At 48.7% G+C, this 11,986-nt stretch overlaps 1 protein-coding gene across 1 annotated transcript; it reads left to right on the forward strand.

Annotated features, from left to right (window-relative positions):
* Nucleotide 1: 1 nt before the first annotated feature.
* On the forward strand, nt 2–8,494 carry LOC106741632 (protein GPR107). Its single transcript, XM_014613831.1, has 10 exons — nt 2–206; nt 1,034–1,174; nt 2,403–2,560; nt 2,994–3,151; nt 4,929–5,155; nt 5,484–5,617; nt 5,706–5,973; nt 6,256–6,528; nt 6,611–6,783; nt 7,221–8,494. The coding sequence occupies exons 1-10, from the start codon at nt 111–113 to the stop codon at nt 7,360–7,362; spliced, it is 1,770 nt and encodes a 589-aa protein (XP_014469317.1). The 5' UTR covers nt 2–110; the 3' UTR covers nt 7,363–8,494.
* Nucleotides 8,495–11,986: the final 3,492 nt, after the last annotated feature.

The following is an 11,986-nucleotide window of genomic DNA, read 5'->3' on the forward strand; positions in this document are numbered from 1 at the left end:
CGACGAGCGAAGGCGAAGCGGTCGGCTCGTGAGGTGGTGTACGCGCGCGCGCGCGCGCGCAAGACCCGCTCGCTGGTGGTGTGATATGTGATATCGGCGAGAAGCCGAAAATGCAGCCGAACGCAGTCGCGTTGGCGCGTTGCCTGCCGCTTCTGCTGCTGATGGTGGCCGCAGCGACCGCGAGGATTCACAAGTTGGACATACGGGTCGGTTGTTGGCCGGGTACGGCCGCGATTCGATTCCTCGCACACCGCGCGATTCTACCCCTCCCCGCGCGCTTAATTGATTCATAGTGCATGAGCGTAGTCTGAATGAGTGGCAGCCTGCGAAGATTCGCGGGATGAATTCGCAATCGGCGGATAGAGAGAAAGTGACGTCTACGTTCGGTTCGTGCGTGTTGCCTCGAAGGCGTCGCCGATCGACCGCGTACGTTGCACGGCGGAATGAAAAACGAAGGGCATTCGTCGTAGGAAAGGCGAATCTGTCCGTCGTGTTGCAATCGTCGCAACGACTCGATAGAGATGACTTCGTCATTCTTTCGCAACGACGCGGAATAACAACGATCGGACGATTTCATACGCGACTCGCGCGAAACGTCAATAGCGATATCGCCCGGAACGCTCGCGATAATATCGCGCGGAGGTCTCTGTCCCTCTTGAGAATTTCTCGGCTCGACGTGTTGTTATTCCGCGTCGTTGCGAAAGAATGATGAAGTCATCTCTATCGAGTCGTTGCGACGATTGCAACACGACGGACAGATTCGCCTTTCCTACGACGAAGCGGAGTTCCGTAATCGCGACGGGCGTTATCATCGCCGGGTGTGTTCCGTTAAACGAGCCGATCCGCACGACCGATCGGCGGAGTAACGCGCCGTAACGTTTCGCGGTGTAGCCGTGCGAAGTGAAAGCCGAAGGACGCGCACGATCCATAGATCTCGCGGAGCCGGATTATTCACCGTGCAACGATACCTTACCTCCCTCACGATCCTTCGTGGTAAACGGCGTGGGTTACATGTGACACGTTTGCATTTCAGAAAGACAACCGACCGTACATCGCCCTGACCACCTTCGGCTTCTACAAGGGCGGCATTCTCACCGTAAATCTCACGAACTTCAAGTTCCAGGCGGCAGACCCCGATAAGAAGCTAACGCCGGAAACGACGGACAAGGCTGTGGTGAGTGCCCGCAGGAATACAAATCGTCCAGTCCTCCGTCTGATTTTCGCATCACGGGGAACTTCTTCGAAACCGATCCTTTTCTCAAAGCCCGACCCTTTCACTTCGCACGAAAGAAAATCGCGGCTGGAAAATCGCGATGGAAACAAAATGGGCGCCACGCTCGATGATATCTCTGTTATCGTGAAAACGTTCTCCTGGACGTTTGGTTGCGCTAAAACTCGAGCGAGATAACTGAGGGTCCCCCAGATAACAGAAAGTCAATTATGCAACCTTTTTATTCTAATAAGAGGGTGTCGCAACGATGCCGTCAAAAATGTCTAATAAAGCTCGAAAAACATTTTAAATAAGTCTTAATATTAACCGAGTAGTTAATTTTAGATTTATAGAATCCGAACGTTTCTCAAATTTTATAAAAAATCTCGCACACGCACCGTTACGACGTTTTTTTTGGGGGGGGGGGGGTNGGCCAAAGAACGTTTGGAAATCAAATGAATTCGAGAACGTTTCATCGTTCCCGTGGCGGAACGCCAATCGTTTTTACAAATCCGCGAGACGAAATTGTACTTTTTTCGTCGTAACTGCCGTTATTAAAATTCAACGTACCGTTTAATATTGTATCCTACTGTACTTTTTGTTTCACCGCGGATCGTGGCAAATAAATAATGCAAACGAAAATAGACGATCGAACAAGTCGAATTTCAAAATTCGCTCGCTCATTCCGTCGCACGATTCGTCATCAATTAAGCTCCGGTTACACACAGCGCTGCGCGCCACGCGATACATGTCGCTCTGTCGCTGCCCCACAGCGACGGACACCTGTTTCTGCCGCCTGCATCTCGACATTCGCGCCCGCGGCGAGAGAGCCACCCGGGTTTATAAATACGTGCGCGCGGGTATGCGGACGCTCGCAGTGCATCATGAAAACTGTTAAACTCGTGTGAATGACTCGTTCGCACCGTCAACGTAGATTACACCTGGCACTTGAATGCGCCCATTGTTCTTGTTGTCTGATATTTACGGTCGCCTCGACACGGCTGCCTCCGTTGCTGCAACGCGTGACATTGTTCCGTTCTTTTCCGGACGACTTCCTGAATCTATTATCGCAGTAACCGATCGGGATCTTCTTTGTCCTCGAGATAATCAAAACGAGGAGGAGACGATTGTAAGATTTATCATTCGGGTAATCTCGTCGCGCATCTGGTAAGAAAGACGTTTCGTCTTGCAGTTCGGATTCAGCCTGGACCGAACGCTCATCGACGCGATCAATCCGTACATATACAATCACCTGGAGAGATGCTTGCTGCAAAACGCTTCAACCCCGAGGACGGAGCCGAGGGACAACAGCTCTATTATATATTTTACGATGGACTTGAAGAATTTGTTGTAAGAGTGTACCCTCTTTAAATTTCTTGCGTTGAAATCGCACTCGGAATGAATGGAAATTCGCACGGGACGACAGTAAAAATACCGCCCCTCTCGGGATCGCAGGGGTGAATGTTTAATTCAGACTTACATATTCTCAATCTATAAATATTCCAATCGATTAGAGTTGTCTCGTTCCATTCCACGGTGGACCGCGTCATATTCAATTTCGAATGAAAACAACCATTTGACCATCCAGAATAGAGAATTCACTCCGTGTGATGGAGAAATCACGTAAATTCGTGTGTCTCGATCGTCACATTTCGAGTGGGATTTCACTCGAAGGAAGTAAAACAAATAAGAGAAGTAAAGAAAAATGTAACAATGTTGGAATCACACGGTCGAAGAAGCGAAGGGACTCGGCGAATGAATCGCGGGACAATCGCTGTTGCAGGATGCACGTGAACTGCAATCGCAACGTGCGTACGACGCATATTTACAAGGATTCCAGCAGGATACCGATGTTTCGCATGAAGAGGGACTCGTTACTCGTACCTGTGCGACTCAGCGACACCGCGCTCTTCCCGCGAAGGAAGCGGAACACGTCGCACGGTGAGTCCCGCGCGTTCGCATGCGGGCGGTACGCGCGCGCGCCCATGTATTTTTATTCATCGCGGCGGAATACGCGAGGTTATAAATCGGCGGGCATAAATATCGGAATTCGTTGACGCATCGCGTCGCGTAACGCGCGACTAAGAGTTTATGCTCAAATAAACTCGCAAATGTTGCACAATTCGCATCGAGAAGCGCGTCCGTGAACAGGTTCGGGCGTGCGACATTTGGCATGTGCATAAAGACGAGTTAATTGAGAGAGTAGATAGGCCGCGAGATGTGACGTTTCATTTAGCTTCGTTGCGCAATCGAGCCGATTCGAAAAATTCTGATTCACGAGAGAGAGGGAGAGGGAGGGAGGGAGAAAGAAAGAGAGCTATTGCTATGAATAGAGCAATGCACCGAGATTCCGCGGATAGGACACGTGCGTAGAACACGGCATCTGGTAAATGTTATCAGCGACGCGTACCCGCTCGGGTATATCGAAAATAAACCGTCACACGGCATATGCCAGATATTTTCGACATTTCTAACGCCTAATATTAGAGATGTAATTCAACTGCAACAAATAGAACAGGTGCAAGCTGGAGGAGACTTGGCCGATGATCCTGAAACCGGTGCGACCGCGCTCGTCGCTCGCGTACCAATTATCATCAGTTATTATCGTCCCGATAGATTCATTTTCTATTTTTAGAAACTAACACACGATCGTTATTGTGTCGCCTACTCGTGACGTCTCCCGCAATAAGATAATGATTAACACACTCCATATTCCGCGAGGGTCATCGATTATTCTTGCTGAATTATTGCGTTCAAACCGTTCGATATTTTTATTCTAAAACGAAACGTAATGAGATGAGATACGTGTTACTTATAACAAATACAGAGTGTCTGATAATTACTTCGGCCCATCCTGTTTTCCATGCGATCATTAGCTTACATAGATTAATTAATTTCTCATTAAATTAACTATTGCATCTCAAATTAACATTGCACTCAACTCAAATTGCATATCTCAAATTAACTATTGCAAATTTTGCAGAACGGTGCATGATTTTTCTGTCCAGTTCAATCCATTCTACCTGCACCACGGATGCCGAGATAATTATCGGACACCCTGTATGAAATCGGGCACACAAAATCGGCCCGGCACGGACTGTGTCAACAATATTGAACGAAACGTAACGAACGAGGCTACCTTCGTCAAGTAGGTCGTCAACGTGAATGCAAAGTGATCCTTTCACTGTGAATTTCACGCGCGTTTTACTATTTTACTGACAGAGGTGATCGAAAAGACCAGTCACGCGCGGAAGAGAAACGCCGAGAATCGATAGCTGGAAAAGTCCGCGCGGAAAGCGCACTCGCGGCGCGAGTCCGCGTATTCTTCGCGCGTGGACGCTTTTAAACGGTGATCGATGACAACCGACGCGCGACAGACACGCGTGTGTCTTGAAGCAGCATCGGCGATCGAACGCAGTCGAGAGAGAGATGACGGACGCTATAATTAACGCGACTCGTCCCCGATCTTATAAATACCGCGAAACTCAGGTATTTTCGAAAAGTACGGTTAGGTAACTGCTTTTTCGCGCAGTACGTCCGTCACCGGATCCGTCAATCCTTCTTGGGAATTACCGTTCGGGAGCACAGTGAGCGCGTTATCGAGCGAAACGGTACATCAAAATGTCGACAAGACGAGATCATTGTCCTTCGCTCAATCGAGTTTCCCCTCTTCCCTCCTGTTCAACCCTTCAGCACACGAGAGAGAAATTTTGCGCAGAGCTCGCGAAGCCCATCGGCGGCGGTAAACCGAACGGACAGGACAGTAACACATGCTGCCGCCCGAAACTACCGATGACTGTGAACACCCATGCGAACGGCGAGAAGTCATACAACACGAGTTTCGTCATGTACGTGGCCAACGAGGAAGAGGAGGGCCTATACAATCTCTATTTTCACAATTGTCTGAATTACAATTACGAGGCTCCGCTATCGGTGGACTTCACGGTAAGGGATTATTCGGCGACGAGCGATCGGATTTATTTAACACGTTTGCCACCAGCGTCTCGCAGAGCTGAAAAAATGGTCTTTCACGGGAGACCAGCGTCACATATGTGTGACAGCAAATGTTATTTTTATTTTCTACATTCACATTATCGAGCTGAGTCCGTCTTGCATAATTTCGTAAAGAAAAAAAATATGAGGCGATCTGTAGGGAGAGATCCTCCTCCCTAAATAGCGAATTCCTAGTAGCGAGCGTGTTAAGGAATGACGCGTTCACGTATTCGAAGTCACGAGCACGTCATACTGAACGGACAAATTTGTCTTGTGGCAGATGCAAATAGCCGAGATTAATAACGACAACTTTCTCAGCGCTGGCGAAATGCCCTTGCCAGCCTTGTACTTCACGATGGCGCTTCTCTTCTTCTTGTCGGGCTGCTTTTGGGTGTTCATTCTGGCCAAAAGCAAGTAAGGAAAGCGGAAGTTTCGGCGTGTAACGGCGAAGTGTTACGGTAGGAACGAAAGTGTGATCGTTACTCGTTCATTTTCTCCACAGGCGTTCAGTGTTCAAAATTCACTACTTAATGGCAGTCTTGGTGTACCTGAAGTCTCTATCGTTGTTATTCCACGGTATAAATTACCACTTCATCCAGACCAAGGGCGAGCACGTGGAGGCGTGGGCGATTTTATATTACATCTCCCATCTATTGAAAGGCGCCGTTCTCTTCATTACCATGGTACTAGTTGGCACCGGATGGACCTTTATAAAGCACATCCTTTCGGACAAGGAGAAGAAGTTCTTCATGCTCGTCATACCATTGCAAGTACGCGTCGCGCGATATCTTCCTCTTATACTTAAATTAATTATTCGAGTTAAAAAAATATATTTATGTTATTTCAACCTTATTTGAATTTAAAATGATAAATTAAAACGGAGAAAAAGTATCGAACAAAATTGGACTTTCTGTCCGCGTGATATGGTTTTTACCGATATTGTTTTTTATAGAAGTTTTGGAGAAGTAAAAATTGCACGAAATCAGTGTGCGACGTAATTGATTTCGAGAATGCGGAAACATTCTCTCTTTCTCTCTCTCTCTCTTTCTCAGGTGTTAGCGAACGTGGCGGAGATAATAATCGAGGAGAGCGAAGTGGGCAATTTGGAGCACCAGACTTGGCGGGACATTTTCATACTCGTCGACCTGCTCTGTTGCGGCGCGATTATATTCCCAGTGGTATGGAGTATCAAGCACTTGGAGGAGGCCGCCCGCACGAGTGATAAAGCGGCCATCACTTTGCGCAAGCTCAAGCTGTTCAAGCATTTCTACATTATGATAGTTTGCTACATATACTTCACCAGAATTATCATGTACCTACTGAAGGTACGCGTCTCTCGCAAATTCGCGGGGAATTTAACGTGCGCGAAACGCGTGTTTTGACGAGCGGAACCTTACCTGCCCGCAGATCACCGTGCGTTTCGAGTACCAGTGGCTGGACGAAACGTTCCGCGAGATGGCGACTTACGTCTTCTTCGTCCTGACGGGATATAAGTTCCGACCAGCCTCTACGAACCCGTATTTTACGGTGCCGAGTGACGAAGTACGACTGGACGACGATGACGACAGAATGGACGTCGTGTACGTATCGATCTGATCTGCCACGTCCGAACCCTCGATATTCGACCATCTCGCTTTCAAATTACTCTTAAGCTGTATCACGTCCATCAATAACGGGACCGGCAATGGGATTGCATGCGATGGAAATGAAAGAATTATCTAACCTAACGATGTATCGAATGTAGTAAAAAAAGGTCTTTCCAAATTAATGAAAGAATAGCGAAGAAAAATGAGAAAGATATATAGCGCTTAATGCGAAAACCTTAAAAACAAGAGATCGAGTGCGTGGAGAAAAAAAATGTGGTAACACGACTACAAAACGATATTTCGAACTTCAGATTTGCGCTTCGAAAGTGAGCTTTGAATTTCGATCGCGCGATGATTCGTCTCGTCTCTCTACTTCCTTCTAAGTTACACGTCATTCCTAGATCGTACTAATGTTTCGGCTTTTTTTCCAGCGTTTCCGGTGGTAACGGACTCACCAAGGATTTCAGTAAAGTGAGCAAAGTGCCGAGGGCGGTGAGACCCATGAGTGGGAAAGTGCCGTCTACAGCGGAGGAGCGGCACATCATTCTCTATCAAAAGACGGATTCCTCCTAATAAAAATCGCGCTTACGACGATTACACACACACACACACATATGCATACACATACGTGGCCGATCCGACACTCGCCACATGACGAACGCGCCCGTGTTTTCTTACGGATGTTCGAGACTACACTGCGGATTGAAATGGACAAACGAGAGGCGCACAGATCACAGCCGCAGTAAACGACGCGGATGGCGAGGAGAAATTTAATAATAAGTAATCGCGCGACTCGAACCGGCGAGTTTCCTGCTCTCGAATCTGTCTTTTCTATTTCTCGCGGGGCGGAGGAAGCGGAAACGCCGCCGACCCGGTTTGCAAACGCGTACACACACAATCGACAATCGCGGCTTGTGAAAATTCGTACTTATCTTTACGTTCACTCCCGACCGAGATACCTTCTGTCTTTCGGCGATGATGACGACGGCCGACGAAGATCGACCCCGGGTCGTCGCATATTTTTCCCTCGGATTTTTTTCTTTTCGTTTTCGAACATCGAAGCGCATCTTTTCCGAATCTCTTCCGTTTCCGCGCTTTTTCCGTCGCCCGTCACCGTTAATCCGATATGACGTTAGCGCGACGTTCTTTTTAGTGAGACACTTACACCGATATAGCGAACTTAGAGTTAATTGTTTATCTAGCGTACATAGCGCTCCACGATGTCATGATTCCACGTGAGCGCTCGCGCGCCTTTCTCAAGGCGCCTTTTTATAGTCGGTTTTTCCGTAGGCATTTAGAGAAACATTTCCATTTGTTTTCCTTTCCCATGACACGCGTTCAGTCCCCTCGAAGGTATGCGAATCCCATTCTGTCGAGCGATGCATTCGAGGTACATTTGTCTTTCTCTATCTCTCTATTCTCGTTATTTTATATTGCATCTAATATTAATCGTAGGGAAAGCGACTGGTTGTACCGGACCAAGCGGTGCAAGGTGAACTCTATCTAACGATACGTGTCCTCTCACTCTTGCGCGCGATATCGCGCGATACTACTCCGGCTAAGGTTAACATTACCATTATTATTACTACTGTACACGCGTGTCGTCACTGTTACACCTGTTACTATCATTAACTATGTCGTATATATCGAATGGAACGCGAAGACGGAGCCTAGTTGAAAGAATAAAGCGGATATTTTTATGAAACGGTGTATTCACTTCTCTCCACCCACTTTCGTGGTATCATTAAAAAAAAAAAGAGGAGAAAGGGAACGTCATAGCGCGTTGTTTCGGCGCGTTACAACGCGTCGACGATCGATAACCGGACGAGGAAGTTTCGAGCAATAAGTTGCCGAACCGACGAGTGTATCGGTGATTCCGGATTGATCCCGCGAAAAGGCGCGCGGAAGCTCGTGTAACGATTGGCAATTTTCCCGGCCGATTTTCTCCGCCGTTAAGCGAAGGTTCACAAGACTTATTGAATGGTCTCTAATGCCTGCAGCATCGTACTTTTCATCCCTTTCCCCCTCCCCCTCCCAACACACCCATGTGTCTACCTGACCCCCTGCTACGTGAGGGACGTCTTAATGACGGGTGTAGTAGTCCGTGCTCGCCTGCGCGACGTTACGACGAGCGGAAGAAAAATCCTTTCGCATTCTTCGCGTCTGCAAGAAGAATGAACGTGACGTTCAAGATGAAAGCTGCTTCTTTGTCTCGCCCGGATGGCGAAACGACGGAGCATCGGGAAATTAATACACCGGGTGTCCCCGTGGAAAAGGGAAATCGCTATTCGCGAAGCTAACAGCTCAGTCGCTTCGATATACTCGGATTGTAGCGAGAGATAATTGCAGCATGAGATTGCAGCATGAGATAATCGGCGAGCACGCCGAGTGGTCGATCCGTCTTTTGACTTTTGGTTTATACTTCGCGGTACAAGCGCGGTTTCAAAAGACCTGGGTGGTAAAGTGGATTTAGAGCGAGCCAGGCTTCATCGCTCGTATACGTACGTTTTTACGGCAGCCATAAACACCGTTCGCGGTTTCGCGTTGAAACCGAGGAACTCGGTCGGTTCTCCTTCTCCGTAAAGCGTACACAGACGCGAAAGTTAAAGAGATTCCTGGTGACTGATTGACTGGACGTTTCGTGCACGGTTTCTATAGCGCGTGCAACGCGCTAAACCGCCGGGGAAAGGAAAAATCGTCTTTTATGTGGATGTTGTAACGGCACGCGCGGATGCGGCTGAGAAGTATCTCTCCGGCGACACTTTTTTTCTGCACGGAGAATTTTTTGCGAATACCTCGATGGAATATCCGTGCAGAAGAAAGCGTCGCGCGAGGCGTGAAATACGGCAATCGTTAATAAGCCACCCTCCGGAAGTCACAGCCTTGACACATGTCGTCAAGGTCATCGTTCTGAGTGACATTCAGAAGGTCTAACCGTCGCTTGTTGTTTACTAAAAAGTTAATAACAAAAGAAGTTTGAAAATTCGAACAGTTGTTAGACAAAATACTTGAGTAATAAATCGTTTTACATCAAGGTCATCGTTCTTCGAGGGTGATCCGTTTTTATCAATATTTACCCTGTCCCAGCTTCAACGACATCCGCTTCGATAAGGCCTCATGTTTTCCGTGCGAAAAATACAGAAAGATGATAAATCGATAAAAGAAGCCCGTAACAAATATAGGGGGCATAGAAGGTGTCACTGTAATCGAGCCATAACGCGATACGATTTTAAGTTCGACGTAGATACAATGGGATTTTCGGGGTTGAATCACGAGGGGAGGGATTCATCCATATAGTCGATTCCTTACCGGCAGTTCGGTATGTGTAGGGGCGTCAATTTCGCGGGCTCGCATCGCACACATTGTTCGACGACGAGTCCGTGCGATTATTTCGACGTTTCGCCGGCGAGGTGGACCCACGCGATACCACGAGAGCAATATTCGGCGCGACGCTTTATTTCGTCTCTATATCGGCTCCGTCAAAATGAAACGCCCGCGGCGAACGACGCTTTACGACATTTCGCGCGATCGGACTGCCGTAACTGTTTGCCTGTCACGATAAATCCGCGCTCGATTATTCTCGTTCGCGATATTCCCCCGCTGTGAAACGATGCGACGACGAATTCGATACGCGAGAAGCGTCGATCGCGCTTTCACACGCATGACTCCGCGTAGCGTGCGAATTATCACCGGCGTATAATCCCCTCGACGTAATCGCGAAAGAAACAATTACAGCTTTATCGTGATCGAAGAACCGCCGGTGTCCCACTTTCCTCGACGTACGAGACATCGTGAAGCCGAGGCGCAAAAGGCATTGTCGTCAAGGAGGGTAAGAATGTTATTGCTGTTAAGATAGATCCTTTCCTTTCTCTCTTTCTTTATGGCTTTCGCTAGGTTAAATCGACTTTCCTCGTAGAAGTGGAAAATTCGCCCTCCCCCGCGCACCAACTATTTCCCGACGGGAATAAATATCCGGAACAGACGCGTCGAACGAACGCCACCGATCGCATCGACGATATTTGTATTTTGGTGACTCTCTTACGGGACGGGTTTCTCCGACGCGTTTCCCCGAGACATCTCCGTTTTCAATCGACGCTCGGCAGTTTGCATCGCGACGCCACTCGCGGAGAGGATGATCTTAATAAAGCGCGCGAGGGAAAAACCACCGACGCGATTGACTCACAATGGTAGCTCGAGTCACAGAGGGGAGCCACGAAATCTCTTTCCGCGGGTAATCCTCGTCCCCTCGCTGACCCGTCAAGCCCGTAACGTAGAAAGCGAGCTCGTCCACCCCCCGTGGACGGAAGGTGCAATTTCATCGCCTCGGCTTGAGCAACCCTCGGCCAATCCCCGAAGATCTCTTCGTGAAATGCGGGTCGCACGCGGGGAAAGAATCCGGCCTCGTTGCATCTGCTACGTCGCGACGTGATAAACGTCCGCTCGAGTAGCACGACGTTCCTAAGTTACGACACTCGGGGTCGCTTACACGCCGCGTCCATTGTCATTAACAGCGAGCGGAATCGAGTTTCCTCCCGTGGTCCGTTCGAACGTCCATCAACTTCCCTACTTTCCAGGATCAGATACGCGCTTCGCGAACACGACGTTCCGGTCTCTCTTCGCGTCGGCCGCGGACGGAATTCGTTCCTTTCATTCAATTCACGAGGTATTGTGAATTCACGACCACATCAAGAACACCGTGTTACTTCCAGCAAGTCAACTACCACCAACCGGTTTCACTTCTTGGAGACACGCGTTTTCCCAAATTTCATTCGCCATTACCGCGAGCACCTTATTGACTTTCGAATCGTCGTAAATGAGACCAGCGACGAGCGAGTTTCGAGTCTCCGGGGCCGAGAGGACGGTATGAATCATGAACATCGCGTCTCTCGGAAGCTTACGAGCATAGCGACCAGGACGAGAGGGCGGAAGGACGAAAGACGCATAAACGCGTCGCTGTTTGAGCCACTGCGTCTCTTCTCGTCGTCTTTCTTAACTTCCTCCACCTACGTCACGCTTAAAGCCATAAGGGAGGAAACGGGATGGAATTAGTTGGCCGAGCTGGTAAACTACTTGGAATTACTTAATCGTCGGTGTGTAACTGATCCTTTTACGCGAGCCGAAACGCAAAAAGTTCGACGGCGGGTCGTCGAAGGATCGTCGCTCGCATCCTCCCCCGTGCGGCTCGAGTGTGTCGCTA

Source organism: Dinoponera quadriceps, unplaced genomic scaffold (assembly GCF_001313825.1).
Source record: "Dinoponera quadriceps isolate SergipeBrazil2010 unplaced genomic scaffold, ASM131382v1 scaffold586, whole genome shotgun sequence".
Lineage (NCBI taxonomy): Eukaryota > Metazoa > Arthropoda > Insecta > Hymenoptera > Formicidae > Dinoponera > Dinoponera quadriceps.